This window comes from Anomaloglossus baeobatrachus, chromosome 7, assembly GCF_048569485.1.
Source record: "Anomaloglossus baeobatrachus isolate aAnoBae1 chromosome 7, aAnoBae1.hap1, whole genome shotgun sequence".
Lineage (NCBI taxonomy): Eukaryota > Metazoa > Chordata > Amphibia > Anura > Aromobatidae > Anomaloglossus > Anomaloglossus baeobatrachus.
The window spans coordinates 283,982,718-284,007,137 of record NC_134359.1 but is presented as its reverse complement, the minus strand read 5'-3'; the positions used below and the strand labels follow the sequence as shown (position 1 = coordinate 284,007,137).

Sequence of the window (24,420 nt, the reverse complement as noted above, 5' to 3'; positions counted from 1 at the left end):
GATTCATAGGTGGGCTAGCAAGAGTTAATCTCTGTTGGTCTGCTTGCTTTTTTGGTCACATGCTGTGGGGAGGCCAATCACATCTGCTCCCCTCCTATTTATGCTGGTTGAATCCTTCCACCCATGCCAGATATAGGTTATTTTAAATTGGTGTGTGAGGTGTGGTGTCTGAGACTAAAGGCGGCGTCACACGGTACCATATATCGGGCGATATGTCGTCGGGGGCACGGATTCCGTGACGCACATCCGTCATCGTTCAAGATGTCGTAGCGTGTGACAGCTACGAACGACTGTCAACAAGCAAAAATACTCACCTTATCGTTGCTCGTTGATACGTCATTTATTTTCATAATCTCGTTCACCCTTCTGTGATCCGGTTGATCATTGTTCCTGAGGCAGCACACATCGCTACGTGTGACACCCCGGGAACGACGAACATGGCTTACCTGCGTTCACTGGCAATGCAGAAGGAAGGAGGTGGGCGGGATGTTATGTCCCGCTCATCTCCGCCCCTCCGCTTCTATTGGGCGGCCGCTGTGTGACGTCGCTGTGACGCAGAACGTCCCTCCCACTTCAGGAAGAGGATGTTCGCCGCCCACAATGAGGTCGTTCGGGAGGTAAGTACATGAGACGGGGGTAAACGACTTTGTGCACCACGGGCAACAAATTGCCCGTGACGCACAAACAACGGGGGCGGGTGCGATCGCACGACATATCGACGCATTTGACGGGGCCTTTACAGGTGAAAGTTGGGCTCATTGCTTGGTGCAGTTGTGGAGTTTATCCCTGTTGTTTTGTGCCTTCCTTCCTGCTCTTCTTTTTCCTCCTGAACCTCTTTACCTTTGTGTGTGAGCTGTGTGAGTTTTGGTTTTCCCTTGTTTGTCTTTATCTGTGATTTTCATCACACCTCTGTCCTATTTTTCTCTTGGAGAGGGAAAGGAGGAATCAGATCAGGACTGGTCAGGAACAGGGCCAAAAAGGAGACTCAGGCCTCTCCACCATCAGGAGTATCCCTGAGGATAGGGATAGCATACGGGACCTTAGCTGGTGGGACAGCTTAGGAGCTGGTCAGGAGCAGGGCCAGGAAGGAGACTCAGGCCTCTCCACCATCAGGAGTATCCCTGAGGATAGGGATAGCATATGGGACCTTAGCTGGAGGGACAGCTTAGGAGCTGTTCAGGAGTAGGGCCAGGAAGGTGACTCGGGCCTCTCCACCATCAGGAGTATCCCTGGGGATAGGGATAGCATACGGGACCTTAGCTGGAGGGACAGCTTAGGAGCTGTTCAGGAGTAGGGCCAGGAAGGCGATTCAGCCCTCTCCACCATCAGGAGTATCCCTGAGGATAGGGATAGCATACGGGACCTTAGCTGGAGGGACAGCTTAGGAGCTGGTCAGGAGCATTGCCAGGAAGGAGACTCAGGCCTCTCCACCATCAGGAGTATGACTGAGGATAGGGATAGCATACAGGACCTTAGCTGGAGGGACAGCTTAAGAGCTGGTCAGGAGCAGCTCCAGTAAGGAGACTCAGGCCTCTCCACCATCAGGAGTATCCCTGAGGATAGGGATAGCATACGGGACCTTAGCTGGAGGGACAGCTTAGGAGCTCTGGTTCCCTGCTATCCCATAGTCAGTGTTTTCTGCAGGACTGTCTCATGATCAATAAGAAATACTGCCGATTGACAGTGACAGCAGCTATAATTCTGATCTATCTTAGCGCAGGGCAGATGGGAATGATGTGGGACGCGCTTTTATGGCCGCAGTGAGTGGCCCTCATCGGATCCTTTGTCTCTGGAGTGGATAAGCTATTCAGCATCCGCTCCTCTCCGGCCATCTGATGCCTCTGTACACAGATTCTGCTCTGTTTTCACAGCTGATTCTGGCCTCTTAGCGAATGATTTACAAGTAACACAAACTCCATTGTATATCTTGGCTCCATCACAAGGTACACACAGGTACATATTCCCATCGCAAGGGACACTGCCACAGGATCACCTGATGAAAGCCCTTTCCTGGCCCCTCCGAGCCCGTGATCAAACAAGTGCCAGGAAACGTTAGAAAATACAGAAACAATTATGTTTTTACAGATGGTAATAAATTACTAGTATTTACCGCAAACATATACAGCTACTATAATACTGCCCCTATGTACAAGAATATAACTACTATAATACTGCCCCTATATACAAGAATATAACTACTATAATACTGCTCCTATGTACAAGAATATAACTACTATAATACTGCCCCTATGTACAAGAATATAACCACTATAATACTGCCTCTATGTACAAGAATATAACTACTATAATACTGCCCCCTATGTACAAGAATATAGCTACTATAATACTGCCCCCTATGTACAAGAATATAACTACTATAATACTGCCTCTATCTACAAGAATATAACTACTATAATACTGCTCCTATGTACAAGAATATAACTACTATAATACTGCCCCGATGTACAAGAATATAACTACTATAATACTGCCCCTATGTACAAAAATATAACTACTATAATACTGCCCGTATGTACAAGAATATAACTACTATAATACTGCCCCTATGTACAAGAATATAACTACTATAATACTGCCCCTATGTACAAGAATATAACTACTATAATACTGCCCCCTATGTACAAGAATATAACTACTATAATACTGCCCCTATATACAAGAATATAACTACTATAATACTGCTCCTATGTACAAGAATATAACTACTATAATACTGCCCCCTATGTACAAGAATATAACTACTATAATACTGCCCCTATATACAAGAATATAACTACTATAATACTGCTCCTATGTACAAGAATATAACTACTATAATACTGCCCCTATGTACAAGAATATAACTACTATAATACTGCTCCTATGTACAAGAATATAACTACTATAATACTGCCCCTATGTACAAGAATATAACTACTATAATACTGCTCCTATGTACAACACTATAACTACTATAATACTGCCCCTATGTACAAGAATATAACTACTATAATACCGCCTCCTATGTGCAAGAATATAACTACTATAATACTGCTCCTATGTACAATAATATAACTACTATAATACTGCCCCCTATGTGCAAGAATATAACTACTATAATACTGCCCCTATGTACAAGAATATAACTACTATAATACTGCCCCCAATGTACAAGAATATAACTACTATAATACCGCCTCCTATGTGCAAGAATATAACTACTATAATACTGCTCCTATGTACAATAATATAACTACTATAATACTGCCCCCTATGTGCAAGAATATAACTACTATAATACTGCTCCTATGTACAATAATATAACTACTATAATACTGCCCCTATGTACAAGAATATAACTACTATAATACTGCCCCTATGTACAAGAATATAACTACTATAATACTGCCCCTATGTACAAGAATATAACTACTATAATACTGCTCCTATGTACAAGAATATAACTACTATAATACTGCCCCTATGTACAAGAATATAACTACTATAATACTGCCCCCTATGTAAAAGAATATAACTACTATAATACTGCCCCCTATGTACAAGAATATAACTACTATAATACTGCCCCTATATACAAGAATATAACTACTATAATACTGCCCCTATGTACAAGAATATAACTACTATAATACTGCCACTATGTACAAGAATATATCTACTATAATACTGCCCCCTATGTACAAGAATATAACTACTATAATACTGCCCCTATGTACAAGAATATAACTACTATAATACTACTCCTATGTACAAGAATATAACTACTATAATACTGCCCCTATGTACAAGAATATAACTACTATAATACTGCCCCTATGTACAAGAATATAACTACTATAATACTACTCCTATGTACAAGAATATAACTACTATAATACTGCCCCTATGTACAAGAATATAACTACTATAATACTGCCCCTATGTACAAGAATATAACTACTATAATACTGCTCCTATGTACAAGAATATAACTACTATAATACTGCCCCCTATGTACAAGAATATAACTACTATAATACTGCTCCTATGTACAAGAATATAACTACTATAATACTGCCCCCTATGTACAAGAATATAACTACTATAATACTGCTCCTATGTACAAGAATATAACTACTATAATACTGCCCCCTATATACAAGAATATAACTACTATAATACTGCCCCTATGTACAAGAATATAACTACTATAATACTGCCCCTATGTATATCTTCGTGGGTAAATGACTATGCTCTGACAATTAGGACACTGCCTGTCATCTGCGGGGTGAACTAGGAGCTAATATTACCGTCCTGCTGCCTAAATGACAAGGATGAGCGGATGAATGGCTATAATTGTGAGGACGGAGCGGTGTGCGTGATGTGAAAGCCTCCGCCAAGGTCACCTGGGATCGTCTGATCAATTAGTCTTCCCTAATCGTTTTGCTGGCAGTCACTGGGGTAATGATTAACCCCATAAGTGCTGAGAATCGAAATTTGCAAATCTATTTGATCCCCCCCCACACAAAACAGTAATGGCCACGTATAATCTGCTAATGCATAATGCACTCCAGCAGCACAGAGTATTTCAGGAAAGGAGAAAAAAAATTGTCTCCACAACACGAATACCCTCCTCCACGGACTGGACTCGGTCCATTCCCCCGGTTCTCACACCCCCAGGACCGAGCGCCGCAGGCCGCAGGACACGGGCCGGGTGTGTGCCAAGGGTCTGTTTAGCTATTCTGTGGGAGTGCGGCGCTGCGAATGCTTCCCCCATGGGTTGTGCATTCCAGAGAAAAACTAGGAAAACGCTCCAAATTCTGTGAAAACGTCCAAATAGGTTCTTGTGAAATGTAACACTTCTCCAGAAAGCGGCCATATATTTTTTTTTATTTGTTTTACCAATTTGTCGGTCCCCTGGCCGGTCTCTGTATCCAGCTGGAGGAAAGCCGGATTTTAGCTGCAGCTAAAATCCGCATTTTTTCTGAAGTACCCTAATAATGATCAATGCTCATCCAGCGATTGCCTGCGTGTGTCGCCGTGTCATGAACCTCCGTGGACACGTGCGGCCTCGTTTTATGGCACAGTAGTCTTATTTTTATCTCCTGTATGGTAAAAGCAGTAGTCAGGAGCTGATAATAGTCTTTTACAATCACCCTGCTTTATGGAGTCATTACGATTGCTCAGGCTGGTATAGAGGCCAAGAGTGGGATTAGTGGACCCAGTAGACCACAGGGGGGACCCGGGCTTACCCCCTCAGTGGGAGGGTCTTAACTAAGCACGCACCGCGAGGTGGATGCTAAGTACCAATTCCAGGGCAGTGACCGAGACGGTGGTAGCTGGCCCTCAGGGCAGGTGACGGACACAGGAATAGTCGGGTACAGGCGGGGCGACTGAGGCAGGCTGAACAGGCGTGTATGCACAGGAATGGTGGGCACGACAGGGACAGGTAGGTATGGGAAGGCAGACTCAGGTATAGGTAACGGACACGGGACCTAACAACTAGCTAGACAGACAGGTCACTGATTAACACAAAGCATGCGCAGGCACCTTCCCTAATGGGAGGGTGCCTCAAATACACTTTTCAGGAAATAGCACATCGGCCCTTTAAGGGGCGGGCCGATGTGCCCGCGCACATCTTAAGTGCGCTCCTGGGAACCCTATGCGACATGTACAGGGCCCGGGAAGAGAGAATGGCAGGAGAGCACATGGAAGGACGCACAGCAGCAGGGGAGAAAGAGACACGGCCGGAGCAGTGAGTAAGTCGGCGTTCCTGCAGGTATGCCGGCACTACAAGGACTCATTGAATGGCACCATCTTTGGCTGTCCAAGACTAGGAGTCTACCATATGTAATCGTATATACTATTCAAAATAAAAGGGGTCGGCCACCTCGGCCTTTGCATTTTTCTACCCTCTTGTTAGAGAATTAGGGGCATTATTCCCCCCAAAAATGTTCTTTGCCAGTTTCTGGGGCCCCCAAAAGTGGGGACCCGCAACAACATCAGTTGTCTTGAATGGAGTGCATGCTCTTCCTCCACTCCTCTCCATTCATTCACTATGGTACTGCTATTTGTGGCCATCCCATTGACAATGAACCGACAGATTTATTCTGGTGCCCCAGTCTGCGGCTCACCAGTAGGTTCCATCAGTTATACCAAAAGTGATCAACAAATTATCTCCTTTCCTAAGGATAGAGGGATAGTTTGTGGTTTTAGGATTAACCCTTGAATAAATGGGTCCCTCTTTTCATTATCCTCATCTACAGAGCATATACAAAGAATGTCTTCCACTCTGGAGGACCTGTCCTCTTCTGCATTACATGCACTGATTTGTATCGGAGGTGTAATACTTCATTTTTCCTCTAGAGGAGCTGTAGGGAATTTGAACTTGTTTGCAGCTGATCCCTGGTGGGCCCAGTATGAGACATTTTGTGATTATTTCTATTGCCAAACAAAGAACCCCCCTTTATATGACTGTCCATAGTTCCCTTTATTTTTTGGGAAATTAACTTTCCCCACAAGTTAAAAAGCTGTCTCTCTAGTGCCACGTATTAGAGGTGCCTAGTCTGGCTCTCTAGTGCCATGTATTAGAGGTACCTAGTCTGGCTCTCTAGTGCCACCTATTGGCAGTACCTAGTCTGGCTCTCTAGTGCCACCTATTGGAGGTGCCTAGTCTGGCTCTCTAGTGCCACCTATTGGAGGTACCTAGTCTGGCTCTCTAGTGCCACCTATTGGAGGTGCCTAGTCTGGCTCTCTAGTGCCACCTATTGGAGGTACCTAGTCTGGCTCTCTAGTGCCATGTATTAGAGGTACCTAGTCTGGCTCTCTAGTGCCACGTATTAGAGGTACCTAGTCTGGCTCTCTAGTGCCACGTATTAGAGGTACCTAGTCTGGCTCTCTAGTGCCAACTATTGGAGGTGCCTAGTCTGGCTCTCTAGTGCCACCTATTGGAGGTACCTAGTCTGACTCTCTAGTGCCACCTATTGGAGGTGCCTAGTCTGACTCTCTAGTGCCACCTATTGGAGGTACCTAGTCTGGCTCTCTAGTGCCATCTATTGGAGGTACCTAGTCTGACTCTCTAGTGCCATCTATTGGAGGTACCTAGTCTGGCTCTCTAGTGCCATCTATTGGAGGTACCTAGTCTGACTCTCTAGTGCCATCTATTGGAGGTACCTAGTCTGGCTCTCTAGTGCCATCTATTGGAGGTACCTAGTCTGGCTCTCTAGTGCCATCTATTGGAGGTACCTAGTCTGGCTCTCTAGTGCCACGTATTAGAGGTACCTAGTCTGGCTCTCTAGTGCCACCTATTGCAGGTACCTAGTCTGGCTCTCTAGTGCCACCTATTGGAGGTACCTAGTCTGGCTCTCTAGTGCCATCTATTGGAGGTACCTAGTCTGACTCTCTAGTGCCATCTATTGGAGGTACCTTGTCTGGCTCTCTAGTGCCATCTATTGGAGGTACCTAGTCTGGCTCTCTAGTGCCATCTATTGGAGGTACCTAGTCTGACTCTCTAGTGCCATCTATTGGAGGTACCTAGTCTGGCTCTCTAGTGCCATCTATTGGAGGTACCTAGTCTGGCTCTCTAGTGCCATCTATTGGAGGTACCTAGTCTGACTCTCTAGTGCCATCTATTGGAGGTACCTAGTCTGACTCTCTAGTGCCATCTATTGGAGGTACCTAGTCTGGCTCTCTAGTGCCATCTATTGGAGGTACCTAGTCTGACTCTCTAGTGCCATCTATTGGAGGTACCTAGTCTGACTCTCTAGTGCCATCTATTGGAGGTACCTAGTCTGGCTCTCTAGTGCCATCTATTGGAGGTACCTAGTCTGGCTCTCTAGTGCCATCTATTGGAGGTACCTAGTCTGGCTCTCTAGTGCCATCTATTGGAGGTACCTAGTCTGGCTCTCTAGTGCCATCTATTGGAGGTACCTAGTCTGGCTCTCTAGTGCCACGTATTAGAGGTACCTAGTCTGGCTCTCTAGTGCCACCTATTGCAGGTACCTAGTCTGGCTCTCTAGTGCCATCTATTGGAGGTACCTAGTCTGGCTCTCTAGTGCCACGTATTAGAGGTACCTAGTCTGGCTCTCTAGTGCCATGTATTAGAGGTACCTAGTCTGGCTCTCTAGTGCCACGTATTAGAGGTACCTAGTCTGGCTCTCTAGTGCCACCTATTGGAGGTACCTAGTCTGGCTCTCTAGTGCCACGTTTTAGAGGTACCTAGTCTGGCTCTCTAGTGCCACCTATTGGAGGTACCTAGTCTGGCTCTCTAGTGCCACCTATTGGAGGTACCTAGTCTGGCTCTCTAGCACCACCTATTGGAGGTACCTAGTCTGGCTCTCTAGTGCCACCTATTGGAGGCACCTAGTCTGGCTCTCTAGCACCACCTATTGGAGGTGCCTAGTCTAGCTCTCTAGTGCCACCTATTGGAGGTACCTAGTCTGGCTCTCTAGTACCACCTATTGATGGTGCCTAGTCTGGCTCTCTAATGCCACCCATTGGAGGTACGTAGTCTGACTCTCTAGTGCCACCTATTGGAGGTATCTAGTTTGGCGCTCTAGTGCTTCCTATTGGAGGTACCTAGTCTGGCTCTCTAGTGCCACCTATTGGAGGTACCTAGTCTGGCTCTCTAGTGCCACCTATTGGACGTACCTAGTCTGGCTCTCTAGTACCACGTATTGGACGTACCTAGTCTGGCTGTCTAATGCCACCTATTGGAGCTACCTAGTCTCGCTGTCTAATGCCACCTATTGGGGGTACCTAGTCTGGCTCTCTAGTGCCACCTATTGCAGGTACCTAGTCTGGCTCTCTAGTGCCACCTATTGGGGGTACCTAGTCTGGCTCTCTAGTGCCACCTATTGGAGGTATCTAGTCTGGCTCTCTAGCACCACCTATTGGCGGTACCTAGTCTGGCTCTCTAGTGCCACCTATTGGGGGTACCTAGTCTGGCTCTCTAGTTCCACCTATTGGAGGTATCTAGTCTGGCTCTCTAGCACCACCTATTGGCGGTACCTAGTCTGGCTCTCTAGTGCCACCTATTGGAGGTACCTAGTCTGGCTCTCTAGCACCACCTATTGGAGGTATCTACTCTGGCTCTCTAGCACCACCTATTGGCGGTACCTAGCCCAATAGTTAATAAGTGTAATGAATGAGGGTATTTAGCCAGACCAAAGGTTCGTCCGCAGAGCTGTTTGGAGGGTTTTTGCCCCTCATCGGTGTAGAGCACTGGTTGGCTGCGATGGGTGTCCTCTTTTTGGAAAAGATGCTTAGTCTTATTACGGGGGTTGTTAAAGGGTCAAATATTGATTTGTAGGGTACGGTAGGTTCCACTGAAGCTCATACGTCTGACAGCTATGTTTCCCGACTCCCCCCGCTGATTGTTCATGTCTTTCCTATGGGGAGAGTGGACGGAGCTGCCGCCGGTCAGCTCTGGTATGAGCTTTTTCTCAGCGCCATCCCCCCCCCACCCAACATCACCTGTTAGGAGACCCCTATAGACATCAGATGCTCGCAGGTCAACAGGTTCGACTGACTTCTATATAATATGCATGAGGCCGTTAGAAAGCAGCTTTCTTCCTTCTTGATGAGAGCTAATTAGCATATTTATTTTCTCAGTGAGCATTGCCTGACTTATAAGTCTCCTTATCCCATGAGATAGCATAGTACCCCCCTAGATTTTTGGGATGCACGATGGGACTGAAGTGTGAATCTGTTGTTCTATGGCTACTCAGGAGAACTCAATCTCTTTTTGTAAATTTGATTTTTGCTAACTTGCCCCATCCCCAGACCATTTTCAGTCCCCAGATGTGACCTCCTTACTTTTCGCAGGAACAGAAACCGCAAAATGAGATTAGTCCCCCTCCCTCCCTTCCTCCGTGGTATGTGGGAGTCTGATGATATGCCGCATTCCTCGTAAGGAGTCCTTAGTCCTTTATAGTCGACTTTGACATTTTTTACTTTCATCGTCTCCTTTAATATCGATAACCTAAATGGTGGCGCCAGTCCTTGAAATCGGCATACACACCTAAGGCACGTCATTTCCAAGTCACATTATTCTGAGTGATGGGCTCGATGGGTTAACCTCGTGTGACTAGACTGACGTCAGCAGCTCTCAACATGCTATTTCCTCTGAATGGACAAACACAAAAAGTCAACGTTACGATCGTGTGAACGTTTATGGATGCATGTATGTGCATATGTTATCCGAGATATCCTCCTTTCTATCTGGGACAGATTGTCATATGCAATTTGTAGTGTATGAGTTACAAAAGTAATGAAAATTGACTCCAGGACCCCCCTAAAATACTGATCTCAAATTAGAACCCCCAAAACAAGGGCCCTAAAATACCGATCTCAAATTTGAACCCCCTAAACAAGGGCCCTAAAATACCGATCTCAAATTAGAACCCCCTAAACAAGGGCCCTAAAATACCGATCTCAAATTAGAACCCCCAAAACAAGGGCCCTAAAATACCGATCTCAAATTAGAACCCACTAAACAAGGGCCCTAAAATACCGATCTCAAATTAGAACCCCCTAAACAAGGGCCCTAAAATACCGATCTCAAATTAGAACCCACTAAACAAGGACCCTAAAATACCGATCTCAAATTAGAACCCACTAAACAAGGGCCCTAAAATACCGATCTCAAATTAGAACCCCCTAAACAAGGGCCCTAAAATACCGATCTCAAATTAGAACCCCCTAAACAAGGGCCCTAAAATACCGATCTCAAATTAGAACCCACTAAACAGGGGCCCTAAAATACCGATCTCAAATTAGAACCCACTAAACAAGGACCCTAAAATACCGATCTCAAATTAGAACCCACTAAACAGGGGCCCTAAAATACCGATCTCAAATTAGAACCCACTAAATAAGGGCCCTAAAATACCGATCTCAAATTAGAACCCCCTAAACAAGAGCCCTAAAATACCGACCTCAAATTAGAACCCCCTAAACAAGGGCTCTAAAATACCGATCTCAAATTAGAACCCCCTAAACAAGGGCTCTAAAATACTGACCTCAAATTAGAACCCCCTAAACAAGGGCTCTAAAATACCGATCTCAAATTAGAACCCACTAAACAAGGGCCCTAAAATACCGATCTCAAATTAGAACCCCCTAAACAAGGGCCCTAAAATAACGATCTCAAATTAGAACCCCCTAAACAAGAGCCCTAAAATACCGATCTCAAATTAGAACCCCCCTAAACAAGAGCCCTAAAATACCAAATTAGAACCCCCTAAACAAGGGCCCTAAAATACCGATCTCAAATTAGAACCCCCTAAACAAGGGCCCTAAAATACCGATCTCAAATTAGAACCCCCTAAACAAGGGCCCTAAAATACTGATCTCAAATTAGAACCCCCTAAACAAGAGCCATAAAATACCGATCTCAAATTAGAACCCCCTAAACAAGAGCCCTAAAATACCGACCTCAAATTAGAACCCCCTAAACAAGAGCCCTAAAATACCGATCTCAAATTAGAACCCACTAAATAAGGGCCCTAAAATACCGATCTCAAATTAGAACCCCCTAAACAAGGGCCCTAAAATACCGATCTCAAATTAGAACCCACTAAACAAGGGCCCTAAAATACCGATCTCAAATTAGAACCCCCTAAACAAGGGCCCTAAAATACCGATCTCAAATTAGAACCCCCTAAACAAGGGCCCTAAAATACCGATCTCAAATTAGAACCCCCCTAAACAAGGGCCCTAAAATACCAAATTAGAACCCCCTAAACAAGGGCCCTAAAATACCGACCTCAAATTAGAACCCCCTAAACAAGGGCCCTAAAATACCGATCTCAAATTAGAACCCCCTAAACAAGGGCCCTAAAATACCGATCTCAAATTAGAACCCCCTAAACAAGGGCCCTAAAATACCGATCTCAAATTAGAACCCCCTAAACAAGGGCCCTAAAATACCGATCTCAAATTAGAACCCCCTAAACAAGGGCCCTAAAATACCGATCTCAAATTAGAACCCCCTAAACAAGGGCCCTAAAATACCGATCTCAAATTAGAACCCCCTAAACAAGGGCCCTAAAACACCGACCTCAAATTAGAACCCCCTAAACAAGGGCCCTAAAATACCAATCTCAAATTAGAACCCCCTAAACAAGGGCCCTAAAATACCGATCTCAAATTAGAACCCCTTAAACAAGGGCCCTAAAATACCGATCTCAAATTAGAACCCCCTAAACAGGGGCCCTAAAATACCGATCTCAAATTAGAACCCCCTAAACAGGGGCCCTAAAATACCGATCTCAAATTAGAGCCCACTAAACAAGGGCCCTAAAATACCGATCTCAAATTAGAACCCCCTAAACAAGAGCCCTAAAATACCGACCTCAAATTAGAACCCCCTAAACAAGGGCCCTAAAATACCGATCTCAAATTAGAACCCCCTAAACAAGAGCCCTAAAATACCGACCTCAAATTAGAACCCCCTAAACAAGAGCCCTAAAATACCGATCTCAAATTAGAACCCACTAAACAAGGGCCCTAAAATACCGATCTCAAATTAGAACCCCCTAAACAAGGGCCCTAAAATACCGATCTCAAATTAGAACCCCCTAAACAAGGGCCCTAAAATACCGATCTCAAATTAGAACCCCCCTAAACAAGGGCCCTAAAATACCAAATTAGAACTCCCTAAACAAGGGCCCTAAAATACCGATCTCAAATTAGAACCCCCTAAACAAGGACCCGAAAATACCGATCTCAAATTAGAACCCCCTAAACAAGAGCCCTAAAATACCAACCTCAAATTAGAACCCCCTAAACAAGAGCCCTAAAATATCGACCTCAAATTAGAACCCCCTAAACAAGGGCCCTAAAATACCGATCTCAAATTAGAACCCCCTAAACAAGAGCCCTAAAATACCGACCTCAAATTAGAACCCCCTAAACAAGAGCCCTAAAATACCGATCTCAAATTAGAACCCACTAAACAAGGGCCCTAAAATACCGATCTCAAATTAGAACCCCCTAAACAAGGGCCCTAAAATACCGATCTCAAATTAGAACCCCCTAAACAAGGGCCCTAAAATACCGATCTCAAATTAGAACCCCCCTAAACAAGGGCCCTAAAATACCAAATTAGAACTCCCTAAACAAGGGCCCTAAAATACCGATCTCAAATTAGAACCCCCTAAACAAGGACCCTAAAATACCGATTTCAAATTAGAACCCCCTAAACAAGGGCCCTAAAATACCAACCTCAAATTAGAACCCCCTAAACAAGGGCCCTAAAATACCGATCTCAAATTAGAACCCCCTAAACAGGGGCCCTAAAATACCGATCTCAAATTAGAACCCCCTAAACAAATACTGTTAATGATTAAAGACCCCCTAAACCTATACAGGAATATAGAAATTTAGACAAGGAGGCACGTAAGTCTCCCCTTATCTTAGTAGACTCTAGGACATTCTGCGAGAACAGACAAGTGTGCATATAAAATACAAATTAATATCAATTAATATGTAATTAATTAATTAATATGTAATTTTTTTTTAACCTGGTGTGAATGCCGCTGTTCTCCTGAATCCGGCGATGTTTTTCTTTTGTTCCTACGCCTCTGCGTTCCTGAGATACGGGCCATCTTCCCTATGTCTTTTTAGCCAAATGGGCGACATCCTGGACTCTTCTCAGTGGGCGTGTTCTTGTGAACCACACCCATGGGACTAAACAGAGTAAATTTAAATACTGAGAAGAAGGGGTCATATCTCAGGAACGGAGAGGTGCAGGAAGAAAATAAAAACAGTGCCAGATTCAGGAGAACAAGGGCATTTATACCTGTTTAAAAAAATGACATATTTATGGCAAGTGACAGGTCCCTTTAAGAGCATTACTATTCAATATGTTATCGTTTTTATGAAAAGAAAATCTTCTTTAAGATAATTTCAAAGGCAGCCAACACACAATCATAAGGAGGGATCCTACCAAAACTAACAAGATTCATAAACAGCATTGACAGGTTAGTGTAGTGCCGGAGTCTCTGCAGATACACCGACTTACTATGTGCCCAGCCCGGGTCACGTACTCCCCCGCACTTCCCCGGCCATCCACGTGTGCTGCCCTCCTGAGCCCTCTACATGCCGCACAGGGTTCCCAGGACTGCACCTAGGACGTGCGTGCCCACACCGGCCCTCTTCTTAAAGGGCTGGCGTGCCATTTCCCGGAAATGCCTCTCAGCCTATGGCTGAGAGGCACTGAGCATTTAAGGCATCCTCCCATTAGGTAAGGTGCCTGCGCAACACATTCAGTTAGTCAGTATACAAGGCAGTGTGTATTTAAGGCACCCTCCCATTAGGGGAGATGCCTGCGCAACACATTCAGTTAGTCAGTATACAAGGCACTGTGTATTTAAGGCACCCTCCCATTAGGGGAGATGCCTGCGCAACACATTCAGTTAGTCAGTATACAAGGCACTGTGTATTTAAGGCACCCTCCCATTAGGGGAGGTGCCTGCGCAATACATTCAGTTAGTCAGTATACAAGGCAGTGTGTATTTAAGGCACCCTCCCATTAGGGGAGATGCCTGCACAACACATTCAGTTAGTCAGTATACAAGGCACTGTGTATTTAAGGCACCCTTCCATTAGGGGAGGTGCCTGCGCAACACATTCAGTTAGTTAGTATACAAGGCACTGTGTATTTAAGGCACCCTCCCATTAGGGGAGGTACCTGCGCAACACATTCAGTTAGTCAGTATACAAGGCACTTTGTATTTAAGGCACCCTCCCATTAGGGGAGATGCCTGCGAAACACATTCAGTTAGTCAGTATACAAGGCACTGTGTGTTTAAGGCACCCTCCCATTATGGGAGGTGCCTATGCAACACATTCAGTTAGTCAGTATACCAGTCTGCTAGCTAGTTGTTAGGTCCCGTTACCCCTGTGTCTGTCAGCTATACCTAAGTCTGCTGTGCCCACTATTCCTGTCCGTACCCGACTGTCCAGCCTGCCTCAGTCGCCCTGCCTGTACCTGTCCATTCCTGTGTCCGTCACCTGTCCTGGGGTTCAGCTGCCGCAGTCCTGGTCACTGCCCTGGGAGTGGTACCTGGCGCTTAGTTAAGCCCCTCCCACTAAGGGTAAGTCCGGATCCCTCTGTAGTCCAGTGGGTCTCCTAATCCTGCTTGTTGCCCCTACACCGACTGCGAGCATTACAGTTAGAGTTACTGTTTTAGTGGCATAGTGTTTTGGTGTCACTGGGTTAAAGACAAAAAAGAAAGTGAAACTTGCCTGAAAAAGTGGAAATAGTTAAAGTGCTTTAATGGCAGAGCAGCGGGGTGTTACGTCCAGGCGGTATTGACTATGCAAAAAAAGGGATCATTTTAGATGCAAATGTTCTTTGTTTGATCGGCACACAGAAGCTCGTGCAGTCGCCAGGTATAGATGTGACACTGCAGAAAGTGCTGTTCGTGTGCATTAAAAAATGCCCCATTGAGGAAACTGGACTTTTGTAAATTTGTATAAAAAGGTCATTTTTTGGCAGATCTGAGCCTATAGTGATTTCAGTGGTTGCACATCGCGCTGACCTGCCCTCAGTCGTAAGTGAGGGCATGGCAGCGAGGCTTAGAAATCCGACTCCTTTCTGCTTAAATAGACATATAATTAGGATTTAAGTAAAACGTAAAGTAAACGGGATCCTGTAAGTCAGGTAATGGGATTGTGTAAGCTTAGGACAATTATGTGATGTGTACAGCACTAATCCACGGCCCACAAAGTAATCATGGGGAGGTTTGATCCTTCTACCCCTATATGGATTCACAAAAAACACAAGTGGCAATACACACTCCCCGCTACACCCCACTGGTGAGTGGGAATCGAAGTTGTAAGGGGAAATTTAAAAGGAGTCGTGATGACGACTTTTGGCATTTAGATCTCCCCATCCTTCATGGACCCTCCCAGACGCCTTTGGAAAGTAGGGGACATGTTGGATCCTCCAGAGCAAAAGCCACTCTTCAAAAGAAGAGCCTTGTGCAGTAAAAGGTCATTTGCAACCAGTCAGTCAAATTACTCACATCATCAAGGCCGAATTGGCTCTTAAAGGGTTTTTACCGTCTTCACAAATTGGGTATTTTCGGACAGTGCTTCTAAAACCGAGCACATTTGCAATTTACTGCTTGTTAAAATTTTCAGCCATTCTTGAGATATTAACACTTTTGTTTATGGTTGTCTAACAGCGGTGGTCGGTCTCCAAGGCAACAAGCTGTAATCGAAATAAAAGTGTTAATATCTCAAGAACGGCTGAAAATTTTAACAAGCAGTAAATTGCAAAATTGCTTGTATTTACAAGCTCTGTCCGACAACATATAACATATAAAAGATGGAAATAACCCTTTAAGTTACAGCAGGCAAGGGGACAAGATACTTTTACAGTCATCTCAGTCGCATCACCGCCTTACTTTGTATTTGCCACCACCTTCCTTGTGACAGACATATTGTTTACTGATTTCTCGGTCATATTTCATCTTCAAAGCCAAGTCTGTCCAATGTGTTTGCGTTGTGACTTGTCCAACCAGATAATCTCCTCCAGCCATTAAACACAGGGACTTGGGTTTGGTCACAGCAGTCGTTAAACCGAGCATTGGCTTTATGAACGATTGTAAACCTGAAATAGAAAGCAAAGCAAACATACCTGAGAGAAATTAACAAGCGTTTTATTGAATATGTGCGAGTGTATGGTAACACCTAAGATTGCACAGGGTGACAGGAAGAGTTATCATGGGGACGCGAGCTGTAAAATTCTCATAATTCCTGAACTTTCCTTTTCTTATATTTATAGGACATGAATGGACAAGTGAAGGATAGATGTCCGAGGCTGTGTCATCTAAAGAAGGGGCCTAATGGCTACGGATTCAACCTTCACAGCGAGAAATCGCGGCCAGGACAGTTCATACGATCCGTAGACCCCGGCTCTCCCGCTGCCAAGGCCGGACTGAGACCACAGGACCGGCTGGTAGAGGTTTGTGAGAAACTAATTATTCGTTTTTAGGCTAATTTTACTACCAATATGAGGCGTCTGCTGTCAACCCAACTTTTCCAAACCCCTGAATGGCAAATATATCTTCTTATGCTTGGCATTTTACAAGGCCCCCATGTGTCACGAGTGTGTCGCGTCCTACCTACTGAGACCTCAGGGGGATCGGCGATCAGAAAGTCACAGTGTTTGCTTGATTGCAGATCCGTTTTAGAATCCTCTCATCGCTTATCCTGAGTAGGAGCGTATTTCATTCCATTTGGCGCTGAAGGGGTTAAGGTCTCTTGTCTATCCTGCCGAGATTTACTTGTAGATGTTAATCTCACCTTCCGATATATAAACTCACTCCTCAGTCTCTCCTATGCTGGCTATAGTTTATATCATAACTTACCACTTTGAAGGAGCCTGGCTCTGGAGAAGCTGAGGTGTTTCTGTTGCAGCTGAGAAGTTTACGGCTGGACTAGCTGTAGAGAACTATTTGTTGTGCCTTTCCCCTGTTGATCTTACCTTCCTTGTGTTGTTTTATTGTAGTGGCGAGACTGGCGTCTCGCTGGCCAGTGCATTAGTTAGGGTAAGTAGAGGGCGAGCGAGGGCCTAGGCAAGTGACGGCGCACGGGGGAAGGACCTGTCTAGGGACGTTAGGGAGCGCAGGGATGTGAGTGGTAGGAGGTGATCCTTGTAACACTTGCGGCTGGTGTAGGGACAGCGAGTGGGATTAATAGACCAACCTGACCACAGGGGGACCCGGGCTTACCATTTAGTGGAAGGGGCTTAACTAAATGCCGGCATGTACCACTTCCTAGACAGTGACCGGGACCGTGGCAGCTGAACCCCAGGACAGTTGACAGACTCAGGTATAGACGGGTACAGACGGAGTGACTGAGACAGGCTGGACAGGTGGGTACGGACAGGAATGGTGGGCACAGCAAGGGTAGACAGGTATGGGAAGGCAGGTGCTGGAAAGGGACATAAGGATAACAAGGCAGGAGCTCAGCACCTGAGTATTATGTAGGTAGCAGACTGACTGACTAACTAAACATGTTGCACAGGCACCTCCCCTAATGGGAGGGTGCCTTAAATACTCAGTGCGGGAAATGGCACACTGGCCCTTTAGGAGGAGGGCTGATGCGCACGCTTCTTAGGAACCCAGTGCGGCTTGTACACGGCCCCCGAGGGGAAGGAGGTAGCAGCACACGTGGATGGCCGGGAAGTGCGGAGGAGGACGTCACCTGGCCAGTGAGTAAGTCGTCATTTCTGTAGAGAAATGCCGGTTCTACAACCCCTTTCCCTAGTGCCAGAGCCATCCGTGGTATTGCTTTCCTGGTGTTCCCTTTGTGTTGCGTCACTCGCCTGGGGTCCTCTTGCCCCCGGCGTGACATTATGACAACAATTGAGGCCTCATGTGACATCATGACTCCGCTGTGTCCTTGTAAACCCTAGAGGCGCTCGTTATGTCGGGATTTGAGTGAAGAAGTTCTCTACTCCATACATGTTAGCTAAATGTTGGTCAAACCTGCTGATTTTAGTGGGATCGGACCACCATCTAGTATGTATGGGGGCTCCCAATTGTCCCACCATCGGATGGTGTCAAGTGGTTTAGGTTCAGTCTCCTTTAGGGGGACAGGGAGATAAGCTGCTGCCAGATGAGCACTCGGCCGAGCCGATCGTTCCTGTGTATGGAGGATTCGGGAGAGTTTTTAGTTGTAGTTCATCCGACATAGTGCCAGATCCTAATATTTGTGCAATCACGACAGCACTAGTCTTCAGGTACGTGGGTATGAAAACAAAGTGCTACCGGCCCTTTAAGACCACTTGGCGGCCCCCTGACAGCCCTCTGTAATAGTGCCACGTTTCACTGTCACTCCGGACGGCTATTGTAAGGTGCCACGTGGGCTCTTTATAAATTAATCAGAGCCATGTTCGGCTGCACAACACAATGAGGTAATTTAATGACCACCCCCGGACATTAGGGGGCATTTTGCGGCGGATTTTTTACAAATAATTATCCGCACAGGAAAGAAAGGATTATTAGAAAGCACCTCCCCCCCCCCCCCCCCCCACTTTGGCACAGGGCCACTTTGGCACGATGCTTAGGTACCTAATGCTAATTTGGGCAGATAGTTATTCCAAAACATATGCTCCCTGCAGTGTGCCATGGGTCACCCGATCCACCTTCTTGTTGCCCGAGTCTGCTGAACCTTCGGTGCCCTCTGCCCGCCGGATCTGTCATCTCCTCCCATTGTACGCCCGGCAAGCTCTGCCCCGCAATTCATGGGCCCTCTTGTATAATTGATGCGAGTGACGCAGCCATGCGAGTGTTGGTCAGTGGTGTGCCAGTTGGGGGAGGGTCTTTTTTTTTTTTCTTCTTTTTCTTTTACCAGCTGGGAGATTTGGGAACCCGATCCGTGCCCAGCACCTCACAGACATTATGTGCTCGAGCCTTCCATGTATATTTAATGCCGCTCTGTAGGAGCGAGAGGATTCCCAGGGGAAGCGGCTCATTCAGGCTAATAATCTCATACCTGGAGAGAGGATCCCGCTCAGGGTCCCGGGTCCTGTAGGGCACGTCGTATGGCACAGGCGTGTGTGGCTATTAGACACCTGTTTCCCAACATGCTTATCTGTCACGGAGGATTACAGGCCTGGTTAGGTTACCGGATCGGCCCCGTGTATCCAGATGTAGATGATAAATATAAATGGGCCGCGCGTAATTCTGTCCGTTCCAACGTATATACAAAGGGCATCTCAATAAATTAGAATATCATCAAAAAGTCAATTTATTTCAGTAATTCAATACAAAAAGGGAAACGCATATATTATATAGAGTCATTACACACAGGAATCTATTCCTATATATTATATAGAGTCATTACAGAGGGATCTATATCTATATATTATATAGAGTCATTACACACAGAGGGATTTATTCCTATATATTATATAGAGTCATTACACACAGAGGGATCTATTCCTATATATTATATAGAGTCATTACACACAGAGGAATCTATTCCTATATATTATATAGTCATTACACGCAGAGGGATCTATTCCTATATATTATATAGAGTCATTACACACAGAGGATTCTATTCCTATATATTATATAGAGTCATTACACACAGAGGGATCTATTCCTATATATTATATAGCGTGATTACATACAGAGGGATCTATTCCTATATATTATATAGAGTCATTACACACAGATGGATATATTCCTATATATTATATAGCGTCATTACACACAGAGGGATCTATTCCTATATATTATATAGTCATTACATACAGAGGAATCTATTCCTATATATTATATAGAGTCATTACACACAGAGGGATCTATTCCTATATATTATATAGAGTCATTACACACAGAGGGATCTATTCCTATATATTATATAGAGTCATTACACACAGAGGGATCTTTTCCTATATATTATATAGAGTCATTACACACAGAGGGATCTATTCCTATATATTATATAGAGTCATTACACACAGAGGGATCTATTCCTATATATTATATAGAGTCATTACACACAGAGGTATCTATTCCTATATATTATATAGAGTCATTACACACAGAGGGATCTATTCCTATATATTATATAGAGTCATTACACAGAGGGATCTATTCCTATATATTATATAGAGTCATTACACACAGAGGGATCTATTCCTATATATTATATAGTCATTACACACAGAGGGATCTATTTCTATATATTATATAGTCATTACACACAGGGGGATCTATTCCTATATATTATATAGAGTCATTACACACAGATGGATATATTCCTATATATTATATAGAGTCATTACACACAGAGGGATCTATTCCTATATATTATATAGTCATTACATACAGAGGAATCTATTACTATATATTATATAGAGTCATTACACACAGAGGGATCTATTCCTATATATTGTATAGAGTCATTACACACAGAGGGATCTATTCCTATATATTATATAGAGTCATTACACACAGAGGGATCTTTTCCTATATATTATATAGAGTCATTACACACAGAGGGATCTATTCCTATATATTATATAGCATCATTACACACAGAGGGATCTATTCCTATATATTATATAGTCATTACACACAGAGGGATCTATTCCTATATATTATATAGAGTCATTACACACAGAGGGATCTATTCCTATATATTATATAGAGTCATTACACACAGAGGGATCTATTACTATATATTATATAGAGTCATTACACACAGAGGGATCTATTCCTATATATTATATAGAGTCATTACACACAGAGGTATCTATTCCTATATATTATATAGAGTCATTACACACAGAGGGATCTATTCCTATATATTATATAGAGTCATTACACACAGAGGGATCTTTTCCTATATATTATATAGAGTCATTACACACAGAGGGATCTATTCCTATATATTATATAGCATCATTACACACAGAGGGATCTATTCCTATATATTATATAGTCATTACACACAGAGGGATCTATTCCTATATATTATATAGAGTCATTACACACAGAGGGATCTATTCCTATATATTATATAGAGTCATTACACACAGAGGGATCTATTACTATATATTATATAGAGTCATTACACACAGAGGGATCTATTCCTATATATTATATAGAGTCATTACACACAGAGGTATCTATTCCTATATATTATATAGAGTCATTACACACAGAGGGATCTATTCCTATATATTATATAGAGTCATTACACAGAGGGATCTATTCCTATATATTATATAGAGTCATTACACACAGAGGGATCTATTCCTATATATTATATAGTCATTACACACAGAGGGATCTATTTCTATATATTATATAGTCATTACACACAGGGGGATCTATTCCTATATATTATATAGAGTCATTACACACAGATGGATATATTCCTATATATTATATAGAGTCATTACACACAGAGGGATCTATTCCTATATATTATATAGTCATTACATACAGAGGAATCTATTACTATATATTATATAGAGTCATTACACACAGAGGGATCTATTCCTATATATTGTATAGAGTCATTACACACAGAGGGATCTATTCCTATATATTATATAGAGTCATTACACACAGAGGGATCTTTTCCTATATATTATATAGAGTCATTACACACAGAGGGATCTATTCCTATATATTATATAGCATCATTACACACAGAGGGATCTATTCCTATATATTATATAGAGTCATTACACACAGAGGAATCTATTCCTATATATTATATAGTCATTACACGCAGAGGGATCTATTCCTATATATTATATAGAGTCATTACACACAGAGGATTCTATTCCTATATATTATATAGAGTCATTACACACAGAGGGATCTATTCCTATATATTATATAGCGTGATTACATACAGAGGGATCTATTCCTATATATTATATAGAGTCATTACACACAGATGGATATATTCCTATATATTATATAGAGTCATTACACACAGAGAGATCTATTCCTATATATATTTAGAGTCATTACACATAGAGGGATCTATTCATATATTATATAGAGGCATTACACACAGAGGGATCTATTCCTATATATTATATAGAGTCATTACACACAGAGGGATCTATTCCTATATATTATATAGAGTCATTACACACAGAGGGATCTATTCCTATATATTATTTAGAGTCATTACACACAGAGGGATCTATTCCTATATATTATATAGAGTGATTACACACAGAGGGATCTATTCCTATATATTATATAGAGTCATTACACAGAGGGATCTATTCATATATTATATAGAGGCATTACACACAGAGGGATCTATTCCTATATATTATATAGAGTCACTACACACGGAGGGTTCTATTCCTATATATCATGTAGAGTCATTACACACAGAGGGATCTATTCCTATATATTATATAGAGTCATTACACACAGAGAGATCTATTCCTATATATTATATAGAGTCATTACACACAGAGGGATCTATTCCTATATATTATATAGAGTCATTACACACAGAGGGATCTATTCCTATATATTATATAGAGTCATTACACATAGAGGGATCTATTCATATATTATATAGAGGCATTACACACAGAGGGATCTATTCCTATATATTATATAGAGTCATTACACATGGAGGGATCTATTCCTATATATCATGTAGAGTCATTACACACAGAGGGATATATTCCTATATATTATATAGAGTCATTACACACAGAGAGATCTATTCCTATATATTATATAGAGTCATTACACACAGAGGGATCTATTTCTATATATTATATATAGTCATTTCAGACTAGACATCAGCAGCTTGGAGCAGCTTCCTCCAGACTCTGGGACCTTGATTTCCAAATGAAATGCAAAATTTACTTTCATCTGAAAACAACACCTTGGACCACTGAGGAACAGTCCAGTTCTTTTTCTCCTTGGCCCAGGTAAGACGCTTCTGCATTTGTGAAATGCACTGTTATTTGATTGATAGCAGCTACAGAATATCTAATAGGTGGGTCGGGTTTTGCTAGTTATTCCCACCCCTGTCTGCCTGACTGTCCTTCCTCCCCCTGTCCTTCCTCCCTCCTTATTCCTCCTAACAGAGACAACGGGAGGAAGGACAGGCAAACAGGTGATAATAACTAGCAAAACCCGACCCACGTATTAGATATTCTGTAGCTGCTATCAATCAAATAACAGTGCATTTCACAAACTTTACTTGCCTATATTTCAGAAAGTATACATCCAATCTCACAACTAAAGGTATGTATAGAATCAGTGTGATAGCACCAGTATAGCGCTGGCTTTAGTTTATATATGAAAATCCTGGTGGCTGGTCCTCTTTAAGGCAAGGCGATTGCACTTAAAGGGAACCTGTCACCACTTTTTTGGCGTATAAGCTGCGGCCACCACCACCGGGATCTTATATAGAGCATTCTACCATGCTGTATATAAGAGTCCAGGCCACTGTGTAGAACATAAAAAACACTTTATAATACTTACCTAACGGTCGCGCGGTTGGCCATATGGGTGTCTCCGTTCTCCGGTGCCACCTCTTTTGGCCATCTTTGTTCTCCTTCTCTAGCCGCGGTGCATGACGGGTCCGACGTCATCCACACTCGCTGGCATTCAGGTCCTGAGCAGGGCAGATCAAAGTATTGTAGTGCGCCTGTGCGGGACCCGCGAGTGTGTATGACGTAGACGCGTCATGCACCAAGGCTTGAGAAAGAGGATGAAGATGGCCGAAAGAGAAGGCGCCGGCACCAGAGAACGGAGACGCCCATATGGCCCACAGCGCGACCATTATAATATAAAATAATATAATAAATAATATAATAAAATAATATATATATATATATATATATATATATATATATATATATATATATAATATAATAATAATAATAAT

The 24,420-nt window shown here is 43.4% G+C and overlaps 1 protein-coding gene across 1 annotated transcript in view; it reads left to right on the top strand.

Moving 5' to 3' along the window:
* NHERF2 (NHERF family PDZ scaffold protein 2) overlaps window positions 1-24,420 on the top strand; it is a 128,834-nt gene that overhangs the window by 84,368 nt on the left and 20,046 nt on the right. The window contains exon 3 of the mRNA XM_075318308.1: window positions 16,799-16,978. Within this exon, the coding sequence (XP_075174423.1) occupies window positions 16,799-16,978 (180 nt within the window). The remainder of the gene's footprint in view (window positions 1-16,798; window positions 16,979-24,420) is intronic.